The sequence below is a fragment of the Stenella coeruleoalba genome (genome assembly GCF_951394435.1).
Source record: "Stenella coeruleoalba genome assembly, chromosome: 6".
Lineage (NCBI taxonomy): Eukaryota > Metazoa > Chordata > Mammalia > Artiodactyla > Delphinidae > Stenella > Stenella coeruleoalba.
The window spans coordinates 36531404-36553017 of NC_137151.1; the positions used below are offsets into that span (position 1 = coordinate 36531404).

Sequence of the window (21614 nt, forward strand, 5' to 3'; positions counted from 1 at the left end):
AAAAAAAAAAATCTAGAAAAAGAAATTGGAGGCATTTGGTTTTGAGATATATATCACTTTAAACAAATTCAGTTTCACACAATAAGCACAATATTGGCTGTTTACATTAAAAAAATGCACCTTTGAGGTTAAATACCATTATTCTGGATAGAAGACCTTTCCATAGCAGGCTTCCCTGTTGCATTAAAATAGATTCATTTCCCTCACATTTCTTGCATACAACTTTTCAAGAATCCATCTACATATTACGGGAAGTGAATTGTTCTTCATTAAAAAGTCTTGAGAGAGAAACAAAATTGTATGACCAGTGAATATATATAGTGCGTATGATCCTCTGAGTACACCATTATTCAGACTTTTATTATGGGGTTTTATTAAGTTTGAGATTCTAGAACAGAATTAAAAAGTGTAACAAATTTGCTTATCGTAAAGGATGTAGCAAATGCATGGTCTCCAGAGGACCAAAGAGGAAATGGGAAAGGATAAACATAATTTCAGCAGCATCTTGGCAGTCTATGGAGAAGGAGACAAGAAAATGAAAACGAATGTCTTCTTGACATGACATCAGCTTTGCACATGACAGACACTTTATTATAATGGCAGTGATTATGGTTCCATGTAAAGCGTGAGTACCCATAGTGATCTACAAAGAGGAAATCATTTGTAGAAAAAGGAGAGTTCCTTAGATGTTTTAAGTAAACAGATCCACAAGAAAATGTAGTATGCTTTAGTAAGGGGGTGGGGGGAAGATAAATGTGGATACAGGGCTGATTTATCGTTTCTCTGTAGCAATGCAACAATTAATATCCTGGGTGTTTGAAGTTGCTTTGCAATAGAGAACACCAAATTATTTCTAAATTCGAGTTTCACATCTCATTGGTTACTTAGTTACTGGTACTGGAATGATTATATGACATGAAGTTTAGCTTTCTGAGTAATAATATAGCACTCATTATCAAGATAGCTTATTTCGTGGCAGATATAGTTAAAATTTCTGTTTTACAAAGGCTTTGAAGAATCTTATGCTCCAAGAGGAAGTAGGTTTTTTTTTTTTAAATCTATAATTATTTGCTGCAGTGATTTGGCCCAACTCTTCCCTGTGCCTTTCTGTGAAGTGCAGCAGGTAACTAAAGCACCATCCATCTGTCAAACTTAGAGCAACTGTTAAAAAATACCCAGCCCATTTTTCCTCCTGATTTAGTCGTTGGTTCCACAACAGCTGTTTGCAGAGATACAGGTGAATCTTATGTAAATACTGCCATATTCCTTTAAAGATGGAATAAACCACTTTCCACATGCAGTGTGTGAATTAGCATATTCATTCTTTCACACCTGCCAAATATACATTTCCCTTATACGTGTACATAAAATAGGGACCGGAGAAGCATAAAGCTTCTAGCATATTGCATGCTTATAGACAATATTCTGTAGAACAAAGTGTGTATGAATTTTTTCCAGACACATGAAAGAAATTTCAAAACACTTTCATACAGTTTGACTTGAGGGCTTCATTCGACAGAAGAACACAGAATTTAGACGTGGAAGATATTTCTGAAGAAATCTCATCTGATGTCTTTTTCGTGGCTGTGAGAAAAATGACTTGGAAACACTAGAAAGCATCTCATCATTAGTTTACACCTCTAATGAGCCCATGATATAGAAGGAAGGAAAGAAAAAGAACACACGTTTATAAGGGGAGTTAGGTGATTTCTTACCTGACAGATTTTTATCACATGGTGAGAAATTAACCACCATGCGATGCTCATATATTCTAAACACATTTAAAGGCAGGTGATTCATAGATATTGATTAGTGAGCCTTTGCTCCTCACCTGCTGGAAGCTGAGTATTCTGTTGCGTTTTATGAGCCCTCATAGGGCAGAAATTCTGTCTTCTATTAAACTGTTAGGTTATATCCTCCAAATAGGGTTCTGCAGGATTCTAACTTGGTAAACATGGCGCCTCAGAAAGTCTAGGCAAGTGTCTTTTTTTCTTAATGAAGGAAAAAAATTAAAAATAAAACCTGGCAGGTTAGAAACATGAGAAAAGAACTGCATTAATAGTAAAATCTTAACTTTATTACTAATTGTTTATGAAAGTTAATATAAACGGTGTTGAGCGTAAGTTTTGCGAGAATAATTTCTTGGCTGGCTGGTAAAGAATTCTAATTCCCAGGATTTCCGGAAATGCAGCATCTAATTGACAATTTTGTGATAGGACTTCTGAGCTCTTTTTCTAAAATTATATTGATTTATTTGAGATTCAGAATATTTAAATGATGAAGTTTTTCTAGTAGCTTCATTGAGAGAAAATTCACTCTTTAAAGTGTACAATTTGGTAGTTTCTAGTGTATTTACAAAGTTGTGCAATGATCACCACAATCTAATTCCAGCACATTTTCATCACCCCCCAAAAGCAGCACTCTACCATGAGCAGTCATTCCCACTGAATTATTTTTAATGAAAGAAAGTCAACTGAGATAAATGGAGCTACTCTAAGGTGCTGTAAAATCGGGGAGAGTCACTGATGTATAAAAAGCTTGGTTGTGGTGACGGCTCCTTCCTATTCAGTGTCATGATTTAATTTAGAGTGATGGCTACCAAATGTCTTACTGAATGTGATGATTTATATGCATTTATAAATGGTCTTCTTCCAGACAGGTTTTACTATTTCTCCATAGGAGGAAGGACTCAGAGAGGCAGTTCAAATGGAAGGAGAGGCTGAGAACTTTTAAAGCTGAGTTTGCATAACCTGTCCTGTCTATTCTGAGTATATATTTTTTTGGTCTGGCTTAGGGGAGGGAGTGGTTGGAGATGAATTAAGAGCCTTGTCTTGCAGCTTCATCAACAAGCAAGCTACTCTTTGTACTTAAATATATATTTTGGATGGTTTCATTGTGGCTAATGGAGATCGTTGGGGGTCTGAAGCTACTCCAGGACCACTTGTGTGCATGCAGACATAGTTGTCAGGCTACACTGTGTCCTAGAGAAGGACAATTTCATGCTTTTTTCCCTTGGATTTAGGATTCTTAACGACTACTCTTTCTCAACTCGAGGGTTTTTTTTTTTTTGCGGAACGCGGGCCTCTCACTGTTGTGGCCTCCCCCGTTGTGGAGCACAGGCTCCGGACGCGCAGGCTCAGCGGCCATGGCTCACGGGCCCAGCCGCTCCGCGGCATGTGGGATCTTCCCGGACCGGGGCACGAACCCGCGTCCCCTGCATCGGCAGGCGGACTCTTAACCACTGCGCCACCAGGGAAGCCCTCAACTCGAGTTTTTGAAGGTGCCCACCCTGCTTGTCTGGAAACTCTGATTTCCTGATTTTACTTGGTAGTCAACTTGGACTTGTGTTTCCCACTCCCCAAGGCCCACAGATGATCCTGATCATTTTGCTTCCAACCATGGCTGGGTAACTTGACCACAAGTCCTAGCGTTCCCTTCTGGAATCTGCCGCAGCAGATTAGCTGTCAGAGTTTAAGATCTCCCTTCCTCCTTTGTTACTCTCACCTGTATTAGCTATCCTTTCTGTTTGTTTTTGATATAATTTATGAATCATTTGTAATTTTATTTTGTTCCCTTTTTTCCTGAAGTGTTTCATTCTTGCCAGTGTTTTTCAATTAGGGGACAAATCCCTTGAAGCCAAGAGCCCTACCTGTGTATATTTCCTTGGTTAGCTGTGAACACAGAGAGATTCAGGACTTAAAAATCCCTTAGAATAAAATGAATGGGCATTTTTAACTGTTCATTTCCTGATCTTGTATTAGAACCTGAATACAATGCTTCAAAGTTACCAAGGGACTATGTTTACATTATTAGCTTATTAAGCATTTCTTATTTATTTGAAAATTCTTTTTTTTTTTCCTGAGAGGGCAGCAATAACTGAGGAATATGTTTCCAACATGCAAAGTGAGTTGTATCTTTCCATAAGCAAGCTTATAATTGGGCTCCTGCAGGCACACAGCTTCCCATATGGTACTTATGAGTCAATTAAAGCACCCTAACAAGCAATTACGGGTTTACTGTTTAATTCAATTTCCACAGCTCACAGTGTTCCACTCAAAAGTTGCATGTTATGTCATTTAGCATGTAATAATCACACATTTTATTCAAATGTAGTTTTTGAAGAATGGGATCTCCAAATACTGTGCTTTAACCCACTGTGCTCTGCACAGAGAAAAAGCACAAGGGGAAAATGAAAACCCTTGGAATATGGCAAGAACTGGCTTTTAATTCCAAATTGCCTCATTTGGATAACAGCAAGTGAAAATGTCTTCTCTACTACATACAGTTGGCACAGAAATGGAATCGCTAGGACATCCACTGGGAGAATTACACTAAGTGGAATGGCCGGTAGATTGAGCTCAGGTGATTGACGTCTGAAGGGGGAGGGCCTGGGTTTGGTCCTTGAGTGAAGTTGGCTTGGTCAGGCCAGGGTGACCCCCGTCTCTGTCCTGGGAGATGCAATGCTAGGGGGCCTCCTTGTCAGTTCCCACTTATGCTACCCACGCTCCTGGCCATGCCCCACACCAGTGCTGGCCACCTAGGGGAAGGATTAGAGCAGCCCTTCCCTCTCCCTGAGGCCAGACTAACTAGGCACAGGCAAGCTGGCAAGACGATTCCACACAGCGTCTGAAAGCTCATATTGATGTCCATCCCAACCCTGGCCAGCTCTTGGCTCTCAAGCGTGGAGTGGACTGTATCATTCACAGTGGACAGTTCAGAGCAGGGTCAACAAGACACGCTTGCTGTGAATGACAGCTTAGACGGACGTAGCCTTCTTTTCCAGGACCTAGAACTTCCTTTTCTTTCTAGCTGTTCTCACTCCCTTCTCAATTTCAATAGTTCTCTGCAGAGATTGTCCCTCCATTCACTCATGAAGCCAGCAATCGAAGCGTTATAGTTGGATGGGAGAAAGTGGCTTTGCATTTCACGTGGCTCAGACTCACCCAAATCCTGGTATTTGACGTTGGAATGCACTTTTGTTTGATATAGATGTACATTCTTACTTATGCTTCGTCTTGAATAAGAAATAAGTCTGCCTGTTTCTTTTCCCTGAGGATACCCAACAGAGTAATTCTAAAGGTAGCCTGAGTGGCTGAGGGAAGCCGGGCAGGGTGACTGAAAAACCAGAGAATTAAAACAAAACAAAACCAACCTGTTGTGAAAACAATGACTGGGGAAGGCACGGTAAACCTGATTGTGTCAACTCTGTTTTTCTTCTTATTTTTGGAAGTCGACGGGGTAGGCTTGGTTCTTACTCCAGTGGATGACGCAGTGCCTCAGAGCTAGGAAGAAATACCTTTGCCCTATGTTGTAGGCTGGCTAACAGCCCCCAAAATGACCAGGCCCTAATCCCCAGAACCTGTGAATATCTTACCTTAAGTGGCAAAGGGGACCTTGCAGATGTGACTAATTAAGTTAAGCATCTTGTGGGGAGAACAGGCTGGATTACTCAGGTGGGTCCAATGCAATCACAAAAGACCCTATAAGAGGGAGGCAGGAAGCAGCATGATGACGCAAGCAAAGAGACAGAGAAGAAGCGGCCGTGCTCATGTCGTACTCTTGGCTTTGAAGTTTGAGGAAGGGGCTAGGAGTGAAGGGTGTAGGCAGCCACTCAAGCTGGAAAGGGCAAGGTACCTGTTTCTCCGTAGAGCCTCGAGGAGGAAGCAGTCCTGCTGACATCTTGACTTTAGCCTGAGGAAACTGATTTGGGGCTTCTGACTCCTAGAATTGTAAGAAAAAAATTTTCTGTTCTTTTAAGAGGCTAAATTTTTGGTAATTTGTTACAGTGGCAACAGAAAACAGTAATACCCTGGAAACAAATTAACATTAAAAAACATCTTTCCGGGGCTTCCATGGTGGCACAGTGGTTGAGAGTCCGCCTGCCGATGCAGGGGACACGGGTTCGTGCCCCGGTTTAGGGGGGATCCCACATGCCGCGGAGCGGCTGGGCCCGTGAGCCATGGCCGCTGAGCCTGCGCGTCCGGAGCCTGTGCTCCGCAATGGGAGAGGCCTGCGTACCGCAAAAAAACAAAAAAAAAAAACAAAAAAAAGAACTTTTCCTGAAAGTAAAGGACCAATGATGTTGAACTGTCCAGGAGAGCATCTAAGTCCTCAGCACCGACACCTAGCTCTCCAGAGGCGGGTTGCCCAACAACCCCTGCCTCCTACCTCATTGTGGGGCTTCAGAGAATCTGTCTGCTGTATTTAGGGGTGCCTTAATGTGTGTGCTCCCTTTTCAGGAGACACGTCAGTTCAGGCTCAGCTCTCCAGGGCCTCAGCATCTGGTGGTGAAGCATATGTATAGCAGGCTTCACATCAATATTTTTTAAATGCTTTTAAATTTGTGTCCTTAATCCAATCAGATTTCTCTCTCTGCCTCCTGTCTGCCATTACGGCTTCAGGGAAAGGGACAGGATAAAGGCCACGTCAGATGGGAGGCGGATGTGTCTCTCAAACAGGGAGAAGGAAAAGCCCTCCTTCTTGCCAGGGTGGGTGATTGGTAGTAAAAGAGAAGGGGGGCTTGCAGGGTGGGGAAGCAGAGCAGAAGAAACGTGTGTCGTGGTTTTCCCTAACTCAGGGCTGATGTTTTAGAGGTGAGAGTTTGGCTAAGGAAACAAGAAAGCTGAAGGTTTTCTGCAATGTGTCTTGTTTAGAACTCTGGGAAGAACTCTGGGATGGATTGGGAGGCTGGAATTGATGTACGTACACTACTATGTATGAAGTAGATGGCTGGTGAATGCCTGCTGTATATAGCACAGGAAAAAAAGGTGCAATCTCTTTGCAGGACATATATTGAGTTAACCTTAAAAATGCATTCCAGTACGCATGAGGTGCAGACAAATACTGTTGGATTCCACTTATACAAGGTACCTAGAATAGTCAGATTCATAGAGTCAGAAAGTACACCCGTAGATGCCAGGGGCCAGGGGGTGAGGGGGTGGGGAGGGGGAATGAGGAGTTAGTGTTTAATGGAGACAGTTTCAGTTTAGGAAGGTAAAAAATTCAGGAGATGATGGTGAGAGTTGCGCAACAATGTGAATGTACTTTGTTCCACTGAACTGTCAGTTAAATATGGTTAAAATAGTGTGTTTCATATTAAGTGACTTTTACCACAATAAAAAGTAACAAAAAAAGAACTCTGGGAAGAGATGCCCTACGAGGCGCCGCTCCAGAAGTAGGGCCTTATTGCCGCCCCAGAAGCTCCCTGGGTTTCCCGTGCTACAGAGAGTTCTGCAGAAATGCCTTCATGCCCCGGGGAAGGGTGGGATAGTTGCTGGTGCCGGCAGGCTTCACAGGAGAACCTGCTCTGACTCTCCCAGAGCACTGATCACGGGGCCCCAGCCGGATATGCCACACCAGGAGGCAGCCAGGTGGGCTGAGTTCTCATCAGCTTAGATGACAACAGCCCCTCATCAGGCCGAGAGGGAATGGTTTGTGAGATTTTCACCCTGAAGTGAGACTTTCCTGGTGGATGTCACCCGGGTGAGCAGCCAGCCGGTGGACGAGGGCCACTCTTATTGCAGACGCTGGCAGAGCCCTTTTTCATGCAGATCTGAGACCTTTGCTGGCTGTCAGGCACCCAGATACCATCCTGGAGGGGGGAAAGGGAAATGGCCAGAAGAAAAACTGCACATTTACCTGAAAATAATTATTTCAAATAGGAAGGAGGCTAATTAAAATGGCCAAAGCTGAGAGAGCTTTAATTGGCATTTGTACCTTTCCTGATTACCTGCTAGGAAGGGAGTTCTTAAGAAAGATTGCATCAGTCTATAATGAAATCATTGGAGTGGGGTGCATTTCTGTCCTTAGACTCAGCAAGAGCTGGCCTGCCCTGGCCTCCCCGTGCCTTAGAGGGTCCTTCTCTGACCTTCTAGCCTGTTCTTTCCCACAGGCAAGGAGCCTCACTGGAGCCCATGCTGCCCCATCCATCCCCTTATCTAAACCCTGCTCAGGTGTCAGGACCTTGGAATTCCCTGTCCTAATTGCCCTGAACCAGCTTCAAGAACTTACGGGGCCTCTTCTCTGAGTCACTCTACAGCCTAGATCTGATGGGTGGACAGGGGTGGCTGATTTGTGAATTGAGCTTCGGGGGGTTGACTGTAGTGCCCACTCACAAGTGTAAGACGGTCCCTCCGGGGGTAGAATCCAGCTGGGAGTGAAAGGAGAAGAGGGCTGGCCAGACACCCAGGGCTGGGCCCACAGTCCCTGTGCTGCCACATTCCAGCCTGAAACTCCAAGTCATTCCAGGATTTTTATTGAACCCTCACGTTCCAAGTCATGAAGACATACATGTTAAGTAGGAGAATAGAACTGATCTATTACAGGTTTGTAAATTTCAAAGATAACTTCTAACTCTTTAGTCTTGTGGTTTGTGACCTCCTCTTACATTCCAATGCTGGTCCCCACGTGTGTTAGGGGCAACCTGGCATTGCTTCATTAAGTTAAGGGACCTTGCTACACAGACGTGGAACGTGTCATTACAAATGTTACGAGCCTTATCAAAGGAGAGGTCAAGGGTCTTAGAACGTGCATAGCAAGGGCAGGAAGCTGGCCTGTTATATCGCTTGTTCGTCTGCACAGGCATAAGGTGTGCCAGGCTCCTGTCTTCACTAGGTGTATCCTACTCATCCTTCGTGCGTCCCCTCCATCCAGGAAGGCTCCTGACTGTGCAGTGCCTGAGGCCCCAGAGCCATGCTCTTGCAGGACCCTGGGCATAGTGAACTTTCATTTCCATGTGTCTTTCATCTGTGTATCCCAGGCCACCAGTGCAGGGTCTGCCCTATAGAACACGTTGTTCGAATGTCGTGTTAGCTGAGCAGTGGCTGCCCGCCCCCTCCCCTCCTCTCCTGGATGTGCATGTAAACTGGGTTCTGTACCTGATTGAAGCTGTTCATGATTGCAGGACAGCAAGCTCACAGCTCTTCTATTTTTCTAGCATGTCACCATCATTTCCTGGAAATCATGACCTTTTGAAACAAATTCTTCCTACTCTTCCTTGTCAACTGTTAGAGTTGAACTCTGGTCAGGAGCAACTTTGGGGAAGTAATGTGGGTGTGCTTGGTGAAGATGATGAATGTGAATAGATCTGAAGTAGCAGATTCCATTGCTTACTTAGTCTTTCCAGGTAGAACATTATCATTTCCTATTATAAGGCCAGCAGCCCCTGCCCTCTTCATACCATAATTGAAAAGAAGACAAACTTATCCATGTCTGACTATCAGAGTTTAGAGGTGATAGGGGACGGAAAGACTAGCCATTTAGTAGTAGTTAATAATCTGCTGATTTCAGTCACTATTAAAGCCTAAGGAGGCCACCTAACCGTTCCACATTGACAGCCAGCGTCTTCAAAAAGTGAACTACGAGACACACTGAGAATTCATACAGGTCCTTGCTTTATTTCTTTAGCTAAATTCTCTGATAATTTTACATTTCCTGCTAAGCCATTCCTTTTCATGTTGCTAGAATTGAAAATAATTAGATAACAGTGGAAAGCAATTAGTAACTTTTTTCCCCTTTTTGGTGATTTTTTTCTCCCGAGGCTCAGGCTGTGTGGTGATTAAGAGAAAGATCAAGCTGAACTCAATTCTATGTGTTATGTACATTGCTAGACACTGTGAATAGGAAAATGTGACCTCAGGCATCACAGAGATGTTTGGAAGGTTCCAGGTCACCCGACCATATCCACTTACCAGGTGACTGTTCTTGTCTGAGAGCTCTTGTCTCGATAGCTTAGCTCAGCCACCTGCTTCTCCATCATTCCTTAATGAGAATACCCATCTGTCCCCGGCAGCTACTCTGAGAGCTTTCTGCTCAAAGCTTAAGATAGCTAAATTTCAAACAATGCACAATGAGATTGTTCTGCGGCTATTTGAGCTCATTTTACCTGGGAGTACAATTTTCCTCCAGTAAAGACAGCAGTATTTCAAGTTTAATAAATAAAATATAATTAAGCATCAAATTGCCACTCTGCTTAAATGATTCATTGCAGGTAGAAATATATGACAGGAATGGTCACTAGTGAATACCTCTTCCTTGCCTGATGGAAAGACCTTTCCCCCTAGTATAGTACAGTATTTTAAAGACTTAAAAACCATCAAAAGAGACATCTTTTCTCTAGATTGTGACCTGCAAGTGATGTGCTGTGATCCACAAGTCCCAGAACTCAGAGTTCACCTAAATAGCAGGTGTCTGACAGGTCCATTCTCTGTAATGGCCTGTTTGTTTCATGCCTGCCCTGAGCACATCCTTTCCATTCAAGGCAAGTACCTACTTTTCTCTTGTTTACCAGGATTTCCCCATGGGTTATTGCCTTTAGGGAAACTACATTACTGTGCTCCTATTCTCTGTCTACCTGCCTGTCACTGCCACTACTGTAGCCTCCCAAAAGCTAGATTATTTATATGTACATGTGTATCTGCATACACACACAGAAAATACTTTTGTAAATATTCATAGTTCCTTATATTTTGTGACCAAGTGATTGGATGGATGGATGAATAAACGGGTCAATTTCAGTAAGGTCTATTAGGGAAGAAGGTATAGGTAATAAAGATACAGGTGTATAAGCAGCCTAGTGTCTAGTCTGCCATGGGGGTAGAGAAAGTGGCCTTAAGAAGGTTTATTCCTGATCCCAGGGCATGAGCTATTTTTTCTGCCTTATGTTTATTCTTCTTGTGATCAGTAATGAAGCTCAAATGCTCCTAATGGTCTGAAAAGCGTTGCTACAATATATGCCCCTAAGTATTACTTAGATGTTAAAATTCTCATGAATTCAGCATTAGCTCATGAATTCAGCATTAGCACAAATAGCAGAGGGGCGTGGCACTGTTTTTGTTGGAGATGACCACCTCCGTAAGGGAGGTGAAAATATGGCCAGCGCTCTTGTGTGCAAATACTCACGCTTTTCTCATTAGACTCTTCTAAGTACTAGGGATTTTGAGCTTGGTGCTTCTGGAAAGAATTCCCAGCAGACCTTAGATTCCAGTTTCTGACTCCCTGGAGTTGTGGTCTTATATGGTAGCTTTTACTGTAGCCCCATTTTTATAGACACTAAGCATAGTGCAAGAGCATCACTTGGAAATATAACACAGTATCCTTGGGAGGGCCATGCAGTCCTTGGAAGAGCCTACTGACTTCAATATTATAATTGAAGGGAGGCTCCAGTCACATTTCTTAGGGGTCAAGAGGGTTTGGTAGGATTTGGAAAATTCTTCCTGAGCCAAGGCAAGAGATGGTGGAATCTTCTTTGCGGCCATGCCTTAAATTTCATTTCCAATAGCCTTCCTCATGATAATAGAAACTCTCTAGGCAGATGTACCGAGTGCTTAGTTCTGTGCTAAACACTTCATCTGCATCAATTTATCATAAGATGTAGGTGTTATCATTCCCGTTGTATGGATGGGTTAATTGTTTTAGTCGAATTTACATAATTTGTCCAAGGTAACAGTTAAAAAAAAAAAAAAAGTCTCTTTAGTTCTGTTAAACACCAAGGCCCGCAATTTGATAAGTACACTCTACTTACCACCTCTGATTTAGTCCTCAAAGAAATTATTTGACTTAAGGAGTCCATATACACTTAATATTGGCCACAGAACTATATTGTAGGTTAAAAATAACATAGTTTAAAAATATCCTTTGACTAGATACATCTGTATGTATAACTGAATCACTTTGCTGTACACTTGAAACTAACACAACATTGTTAATCAACTATGCTCCAATATAAGATAGAAATTTAAAAAAATATCCTTTGCCCATGAGTTGCCCAGTGGAAGGGGCCTCTGAATTGGGTTGTACCTCTAGCTACTAGTTATCCCCGCTTACTCTAAATGTCTTCCCTTTTCATTTCCTTTGTATGTATCTGTCATCTTTCCTTTGTTGGGTTTCCAGTCCTGCATACTTCTCGCCCGCTATTTCTTCATTTTCTGCCTGCCCTCTAGTATCATTCAATGCCCCGTCATTTGATAAATGTTTACTAAATGATTCCTTTTATACTAGAACATGCCCAAGAAGTAAATTGTTCTATTCAACTTGTTCATGTTTTTATTTCTAGTGGTTCTTTTCACACTTGAAAGTAAATTAGCATCTTGAACCTGAAGAAATCTGAGAACCATAATGCCTGGCCTAAACGGATGATTGCATGCCATGTAGCATATCGATTGCCACTCACCCCTGAGCTGATCATCAGTGATAACCTAGAGCAATGGTCTTCAGTCTAATGTGGGTCAAGTTCATACTACAACTCTGAATGCATTCTGTGGCCCTTAGGATCCTCCAAAGCCTCCGTTAGACTACTGGGTCAATTGGTGCAGGAGTGACGGATCTGATTTATTCTACGTAGTCCTGTGAATGCATTGAATGTGTTAAGGGCATATCTAGTATACCGGTTGACTAATGGTGATTATAAGTGTAGTACAGAATCAGGTGAAGATTCACCCAGTTTTCTCTTCACCTTAATCGGAGGATGGCCAAGGAAGAAATGAGGTGTGGTGAGCGAGAGTGTGTGCATGTATGCTTGCTAGAACTATCAGCCTGCTTGATTTAAAACGAATATAAAGGATAATAATAATAGCCTTTATTTGGCTCTTGGTGGGTGTGACACACGGCTTTGAGGATTCTCACAGCCCTTTGTTTATGTGCTCTTATAATACTCATTTTAAAGATGAGGAGACCAAAGCATAAACAATTTAAATAACTCATCTCAGTTCACGTAACACCCAGGTGTTTGGGGATGGAATTTGCATTCATGGCACTTAACAACAGTGTCTGTGAATTCTGTCATACGCTAAAGCTATTCTTTCTTAGTTTCTTGTGCAAAGGGTTCAATACAGACGTTCATAAATCCAGTGTATTCTAATTGAGACAGTTTGTAGAACTTAAAAATATCATTGAATGTTTATCATAGCTTTCAAATTTTAAACTTATTGACATGAAATATAGAAAGTGAATATTTGATAAATTTATTTATTTATTTTAGGCTGAGTTGGGTCTTCGTTGCTGTGCATGGGCTTTCTCTAGTTGCGGCAAGCGGGGGCTACTCTTCATTGTGGGGCGCGGACTTCTCATTGAGGTGGCTTCTCTTGCTGCGGAGCATGGGCTCTAGGTGCGTGGGCTTCAGTAGTTGCAGTGCGTGGGCTCAGTAGTTGTGGCTCGCGGGCTGTAGAGCACAGGCTCGGTAGCTGTGGCACATGGGCTTAGTTGCTTCTCGGCATGTGGGATCTTCCCGGACCAGGGCTCGAACCCGTGTCCCCTGCATTGGCAGGCAGATTCTTAACCACTGTGCCATGAGGGAAGTCCTAGAAAGTGAATATTTTAAAATAATGTATTATCATTGGAAAAACTCTTCATTTGTATATTCATAGAGGTTTAATTTTCAAATAGCAGTACTTTTTGAAAGTATTTAAAATTCCTCTTCATATTATTCAGTGCATTGTCATCTTGGAAAAGAAAACTTGGCATGATAAAAATCCCCTAAATTAACTCCAAATTATTTATCTAAACATGAAATTCAAGTAACATTTGCTTGTACACTACTTAAGAAAGTATCTTATTTTATTCATCATTCATGGCTATAACAGTCCCAACAAAGAAAATGCAGGTGATGTTGGTTTGATGTGCCATGGATTTTGTTCCTAGGATGTGGATAAAAACAAGAGCAAAAACTATTCAAAATTAATGAATAGCCCCACCTGCTGCGGAGCAGATGTACAAACTGGGAAGTGTTGTGCGTGTATCCATTGTCATCTTGGCTGATTCCTTTGTCCTAAAGCATTAACTAGGTTTGGCTTTCACCAGTAAATAGATAGATAGATAGATAGTTGGATAAATGGTGTTCAGATTGACTTGTTCTCTGCTGTGCTCAGAATAAAGAAAGGAATTCAGAATATAAGAGAAATGGGCCACCGAAAGCCCCTGTGTATACTTACCCTGTGTAAAAGAAGTGTATATAAAAAGTTCTTAACAACATTGTTCCTAGGCTGTGGTCTCTTTATTCCTTGTGACTTGGTAGATTTTAAAGAGCTGTAATAAAAATGATCCTAAACCGTAGTTTCTTTAGGATGATGAACGCAGCAGATATCCATTAACAAATACCATGTCCAAAGGCATCACGCTAAAAGTGGGTGGTCAGTGGACAGGCTGGATCAGAACCACTTGGGACACTTAAAGACAAAAATATTCCTGGACTTCTCCCCCAGAGATGCTGGTTTAGTAGGTCTGAAGTTATGCCATCAGATCTCTATGTTCTCAAAGACATCGGTGATTAGGAATCAGTTGAGAAGTATAGTTTTCAACAGGGGGTGACATTTGGCACTGTGTGAAGTCATTTTTGGTTTTCAAAACTGGGAGGGTGTGTGTGCTATTGGCATCTAGTGGGTTGAGGCCAGGAATGCTGCTAAGTCTCTTACAATGCACAGGACACACTTGTGTACCCACAAAATGAAATTATCCAATCTAAATCGTCAGTGGTGCCAAGGTTGAGACATGCTGGTCTAGAAAATAAAGATATATCCTTAGAGTCCATAATTAGGGTGAAGAAAAGATGCACAAAAATATCATTCATTCTTAATAAAATAAATGGCATTAGTCCAAAGACTCAAAAAATTAAGCAAAATCTCAAAAATGTCTTATCTTGAGATTATCAGTTCATGGTATGACTGGAGACATTCCAGCTGAAAAATTATGTGAGAAACATCTGCAACTGGTAGGATATTTGTATTGGGGATTATCTGGATAGATTATGCCTGTATGTAAAAAAAATAAAAATTTTAACTGATCCTGAAATGTTAGCAAGGGAAAAAAAGCTTACTTGTAGAAAGCAGAAATTCCTTTTAAAATACTGACTGAAGTGAAAAATAGGTCCATTTTACATAAGTGCCATTTAAACAAGTAAACAAAAATCAAATCTAGGAAGAGTTCAGATGATCTTTTGGTGGTTTTGTCCTTTTTTGTCCTCCTATTACTCTTCTTTTCTAGTTGTTGATTTTTTTTTTTTTTTTTTGGAGTATAATTGCTTTACAACGTTGTGTTAGTTTCTGCTATACAGTGAAGTGAATCAGCTATATGTATACCTATATCCCCTCCCTCTAGGACTTCTCTCCCACCACCCCTCCCCACCATCCCGCCCATCTAGGTCGGTCGTCACAGAGCACCGAGCTGAGCTTCCTGTGCTTTATAGGATGTTCCCGCTAGCTATTTATTTTATGCATGATAGTGTATATATGTCAATCCTAATCTCCCAATTCGTTCCACCCTCCCCTTCCCCTCCTGTGTCCACATGTCCGTTCTCTATGTCTGCATCTCTATTCCTGCCCTGCACATCGGTTCATCTGTACCATTTTTCTAGATTCCACATATATGCATTAATATACGATATTTGTTTTTCTCTTTCTGGCTTACTTCACTCTGTATGACAGACTCTAGGTCCATCCAGGAATGAAACTGGGTCATTTGTAGAGATGTGGGTGGACCTCCTATTATTATTCTTTTACAGATTCTCTTTTCTAGTTTTGTATCATCTCTAGAGATCAAATGTTCACAGGCAGGACATACAGAAAATTACTGAATGTTATTTTGGTTGCTGTCAATGCTGGGTTCGGATTAATAACGAAACCAATTAAATTCTCAAATACCTCCACTGACAACAATAAATGTTTAATTTCCAGAGAGAAATAAGGTTAGCTATGTTGAACACCTTTTGCAATCACAGTGATAACCAAACTTTTCAGACATTGGGGAATTCTGCAATTTCGTCCAAGAACCAGCAGCTTGATTTAATTAAAATAATAACAAAAGAATCCATGTTTTTTTAGCTGTCTCGTGCATCTCTGGTAATAACCAGTCGGCAGAAATGACGGAATGCCTCAAGCAGACAAATGGCATGCCTCCCGTTGTTCAAGAATGTACAGTACCCTGTCATGATGACTGCACCTTCACTGCTTGGTCCAAGTTTACGCCCTGCTCCACGAATTGTGAAACAACTCGAAGTAGACGGCGACAGCTCACAGGTAGGGTGTGCTTTTCATTCTTTAGCTTCAGGCAAGTGATGCTCTCCTGAAACTGATCAAGGAGAATATATGTTCCAGAAGGATGGGAAATTGTATCAGGTCTCTCACCTCCCTTTCCCTCCCTGCCATTATGCATCCTCAGTGCCAAAGCTTGGCACATAATGGATACTCAATTAATACTTGTGAAACAAATGAAAGATGTGAACCATTCCAAAGCTATGAAGTTCTTCTCTATACAGCTTATAATCTTTGTAGTCATAAATGGCAATATATCCACCAACTTCCTGGAGTAGTTAATGGCAGAGTTTCTGATGTTTTCCATGCCAGGATCTCAGCAAGTTTGAAAGCAGTCTCTGATTTGTAAAGAACATCAAAGGCAGATCTCACCTATGTCATTATCTTTTGCCATTACCTTATAAGTAACTTGATATTTTAAAATTTTAGTGGTGGAAGGCAAAAATTGAATTACAGGGACTTCCCTGGTGGTGCAGTGGTTAAGAATCCGCCTGCCAGTGAGTGCAGGGGACACAGGTTCGATCCCTGGTCTGGGAAGATCCCATGTGCCGCGGAGCAACTAAGCCTGCGTGCCGCAACTACTAAGCCTGCGCTCTAGAGCCCACAAGCCACAGCTACAGAGCCGCACGCCACAACTACTGAAGCTCACATGCCCTAGAGCCCACGTGCTGCAACTACTGAAGCCCCTGCACCTAGAGCCCATGCTCTGCAAGAAGAGAAGCCACCAGAATGAGAAGCCTGCACACGGCAGCTAAGAGTAGCCCCTGCTCACCTCAGTAGAGAAAGCCCGTGTGCAGCAAGGAAGACCCAGTGCAGCCAAAAATAGAAAACTCAAATCGAATTACATACATAGATTCTGCTTTTGTGGCATATGCTAATTATTGGTTCTATTTACATCCTTGAAATTTAATGGAAATTAAAGCAGTGAATAGTTTAATCAAGGTCTTAGAGCAATTTTTGCCTGTAATATACAAATAATTGATGTAGTAATATATATCCTACTTCTTATCTAGATAAATATGGCAGAACATCTCTTCATTGAATGTTTTTTTCATATTTGCAGAAAACTTAAGTCAGGGAATGAAGAATGAAAGGAAAATGCCAAAATAATTGGGTTAATAAAATTGGTGTTGACATTGAAGAATTAAGCACAGATGACCATTTTTTCTCATGAGCAATTCAAGTGCTAATTCTCTCAGTTTCAAGACCTTTGTTTGAAAGCATTGCATACCAGATTGTTTTACATTTAGCTCACTCTAATGGATTGACAAAATCCATGAGAGCGCTTAACAGGATTTCTGCGCACAAATCAGAAGCCCATTTGTAAGTCCAGGTGAAACGTATACTCACAAATAGAAATATCAAATTAAATGTTATACTTTATTCTATAAAAATTTGTTCATATATAATTTTATGTAACATTGCTTATGTTTCTAAGATAAAACAAATTTCTTATTCTCTAACAATATGATGGGATAGAATGTATATGACAGGAATAATTCCAAGTTCAGGGGCAATTTAATGGAACTTGGTTTGCATGTTCCTACATAATCCTTCAGAAGCCATTATCCTAGCAACTCTGTCTATATCTTTGAGATGAGAGAGAATTTCCTTGAGAGGGAAAGAAAGTTTTTAATTAATGGCCAATTTTTTTCTTTGTCTTGAAGGTTTGCTAATGATGTTTTTTATCTGTAAACTGAGAATGAAATAATTGAAAATCCTAGGATACTTATTCATTTTGCAACCAGTACAGTTTGTGTTATCAATTGTCAAAATTTTGATGAATTTGACTTTTATTTAATATATACTTTTAAGGTAAATACTGAAAAACTGTTATATTTTTGCTTGCAAACTCTATCCTAAGAATTACATTAATATTTAGAATTTCTTTTCTAAATTATTAACTGCTATGCTTTTGCCTAGCTGGTTGATCTTTGTATATTTCAGTGTCTAGATGACACCTAAACAACTGGCTAATTTCATGAAATACATGAGTTGTTAAAATCAACCAAATGAATTATACAGTAGTGTCAACTGAAAGAAAAATGCACAGCGTGAGAGTTATGAGTTAAGGTTTATCCAGGGGCTTACTGAGGACTGTTGCCCCGGAGACAGCGTCTGATAGCTCTGAGGGACTGCTCCCAAGAGGTAGGGGAGAAGGCTAGTTTCTATGTGATTTTGTTGTTGTTAAGAAATGTATGCAGTCAGCATACATCTTCGTAGAAACTTACTGCTAGTCACAACAGCAATCTCAAGGTAATGATCATAGCACTTTCTGTGTATGGGAAGACGCAAGAAGTGAAGTTTATTAAAATTCTTCCTGAAGTGCGTCTGACTATCTAAGGGTCTATTTGTTCAAAGCAGAGTATCCTTTTATTGTCTTTCATTTCCTCTGTTAGAAGCACTGAGTGTACGGTCAGTCAGTGACTGCAATGGGTTAATCTTTGTAGACCTGGATGGAGAATGACATACTCTTTGCTCTTCTTTTGTTGGAAGTTCCCCCATTTTGGTCATAAATTCAACCAAAGTTTGAGAGCCCTTTCATTACCAATTTGTCCTAGGGCCCTACGTCAAGGATTTCATAGGATTTCGTTGAAAGACCACCCAATGTGCTATGACTGAATTGGGCCCTTCTAATGGTTACCATAAAGGTCTCTGGACCACCTGTCTTACTAGTCTCTTACGGTCCAGGAAATGATTCTCCCCGATTGTTTCTTCCCATATCTAGAGTTACACTATTATAATCATTTTAATTCTATATAGAACTATATATTCGATCAAACATTTCAAATCTCTTAGTCATTACTGCTTTCGTTGGAGACGCTGTTTATTCTTGCATTACCAAATCTACAACTATCTTGTAAGCAGAACACAAGTTCTACAGCTAGAAGTATTAATACGGTCATAGTAAGGATTTATGCCATGAACTTCCAGCATCAAACCAGTTCTTGAGATCACCAAGACTAGGGAGCAGATTGTTTAAGGCACAAATCTGATTTTTTTTATGTGAGTCATTAAATGTGTTCTATTACAAGCCCAACAGAGTCATTAGACTTTAACGACTGTTGCCTGGTGTTACCCATATAAATCCATTCCATAACTGAGGAAGAGTCCCTCCTGATAAGTGGGAGGTTATGTTTTTTGAATTAAATTTAGCTCATTGCTCTGATTGAGCTTGAGTAACTCTGATAGAAAATTCATATTTAGGTTAAGATAAATTTTCTAAGGGACCATCCAATCACATCCTTGGAGAAGAGAAATCCACCAGGGTGAACCAGAAGTACTGGATGTAGGTAATTGACCATAAACCAAAAAATGAGATAGATTTTTAAAAATTTGCATAGGGTTGTGCCCATGATACAAAAACATTTGGTTCACATGTAAAAATCCAAGAAATCAAGGTCCGGTGTGGCATCTTGGAATAGCTATCTGCTTCTGATGCCCTCATCTCTTCCTGCTGTGGGTATGGCTTCTTCTCTGTTTGAGTATTGTGTCAAGGTGAGTTTGAGGTTAGCAATCCTCTCTATATACCAGTCCAGTGCAGGGCCCTTTTTAAATGGGAAATATGAATCTAAGAGTCAATTCCCTTTAGTCTTGTTGTGCATGAGCTAGTTAAGAGTACCTGATAAGGGCCTTTCCATCTAAGCTGAAGAGAGTCCTTTAAATGATGTCTTTTCCAGTATATATTCTTCTGGTTGTAGTCATAGGGTATCCGATCTTTATCCAAACATAGATTACTGTGAGAAACTTCAGAAACAAGCTAAAAACGTTCTTTTAACAAGTGACTTAAACTTTTGTGATAATGTAACATAGCAACAGGAGCCGTCTAGGAAGTGAGTTTCAGGCAGTAAATACCAAAACCTTGTAGATAATTAATAGCACAAGAACTTGATATCTATAAACGTATATTACTGAAACATATATTTTCTCTAAAGTCATCCTCATTTCCACCAAATACAGCCAAACTAAGACTAACTTGTTTACAAAGTAAGTCTGGTTTCAATAAACTAGGCCTGATTATTTACATAAGTGTACCAAGAATAGCAGTTGATTATATAGGCTCTTTTAAATTTGTGTTTTTTGAAGCTTGTCATAAACAGTCCCTGACTGAACTTCATTAAGGCTTCTCAAGGCCACGAAAATTATGCCTAGGACTTGCCATCAGATTTCCCTGTATAGGTTTGGGTGAATTCCTCCCTTCTCAAGGTTCCCAAAATATCTTGAGGGTCCTTTCTTTTTTTACGGTACGCGGGCCTCTCACTGTTGTGGCTTCTCCCGTTGCGGAGCACAGGCTCCGGACGCGCAGGCTCAGCGGCCATGGCTCACGGGCCCAGCCGCTTCGTGGCATGCGGGATCCTCCCGAACCGGGGCACGAACCTGTGTCCCCTGCATCGGCAAGCGGACTCTCAACCACTGCGCCACCAGGGAAGCCCTTGAGGGTCCTTTATTATTCACCTGATAAGGATGCTGGGAACCCTGCAAATAAGGCACTAGGCTGTTTCTCTAAGGGGCTTTATGGTTCCATAAAGCCCATCTTAGTTCTTTAAAGCTGACTTGTTATATCCGATTCTATGCATATTCTCAAATAAGGCATTCCAGTCAAAGCTATGTTAATATAACCAGCGTTGCCATTGTAACCTGTCAAACAGAGAAGAGATTTTTATTGAACTTTCGCAAATAACTATATTTCCATGAAAATAAGAATAAGGAGTTTCCACTTCTAGAGGGATGGAAGAGAGAAAAAGATAAATGTTTCAATTCTGCTTACAAAGGTATAATTGATCAAATTGGTGTTAGTCATAGCATAAGAGGAAAGATTTCCTTATATCAAGAAAACAAAGATAAACAGTAATATTTTAGACAAAAGGTCATAACAATTATAACCATATTCATCAGTTCATTCAGTCATATGCAATTAAGTGTTGTTGATCTTGATCTCTTGTTAAGTTTTATGAAATCATCAGATTTTTCACGAGAATTCTTTAATTTCATACCCAGTTCAGCAGTATAATCTGAAAGCTATCAGAAACCTGTAATTGTCAAAAAAAAAAGTCCTTTTGTGACTCTTCTTGAAGATGAAAAATTTTAATAAAAGCGACAGAGTAAAATAATACTATCTATACATGACAAAAGACTTAAAATGGCATGGTTAAAGATACGATTACAATTGACAGAGAAATTTGGTTATTTCTGTTGCACACATTTTAAGATAATTGGACTATGATAACATTAGAGTAGGACATCTGAATTTTAGGAATTTCCTAGAACTTCTAGAATATTTATATTGATAACATTTACTCATACAATATTATCTAAGGTTTATCATCATTTAACAATGTTAATCATGTAATTTAATATAACAAATAAACCTAATTAGTTTAATATCTTTCTTTGAGATGTTTCAGGGTCCCCTGGAGACATGCCAACATTAGCTAGAGGACATAACAGAGAGAAATTCAAATTCTAGTTTTGCACCAGCTTAATTTAATATCCTTAGAATTCTTTCAGCCAGTTAAGTTCATTTTAATCTTTGCCAGCCCTGGTCATACATCAAATTCTTTCTCAGGGTTTCTTTTCATAACCCTGTAATTTGCC

General features: G+C 40.7%; 1 protein-coding gene across 1 annotated transcript in view; it reads left to right on the plus strand.

Annotated features, from left to right (window-relative positions):
- Window positions 1-21614, plus strand: part of THSD7B (thrombospondin type 1 domain containing 7B) — a 1185627-nt gene that overhangs the window by 905817 nt on the left and 258196 nt on the right. Inside the window, exon 17 of the mRNA XM_079925246.1 lies at window positions 15810-16004. Coding sequence (XP_079781372.1) covers window positions 15810-16004 — 195 coding nt within the window. The remainder of the gene's footprint in view (window positions 1-15809; window positions 16005-21614) is intronic.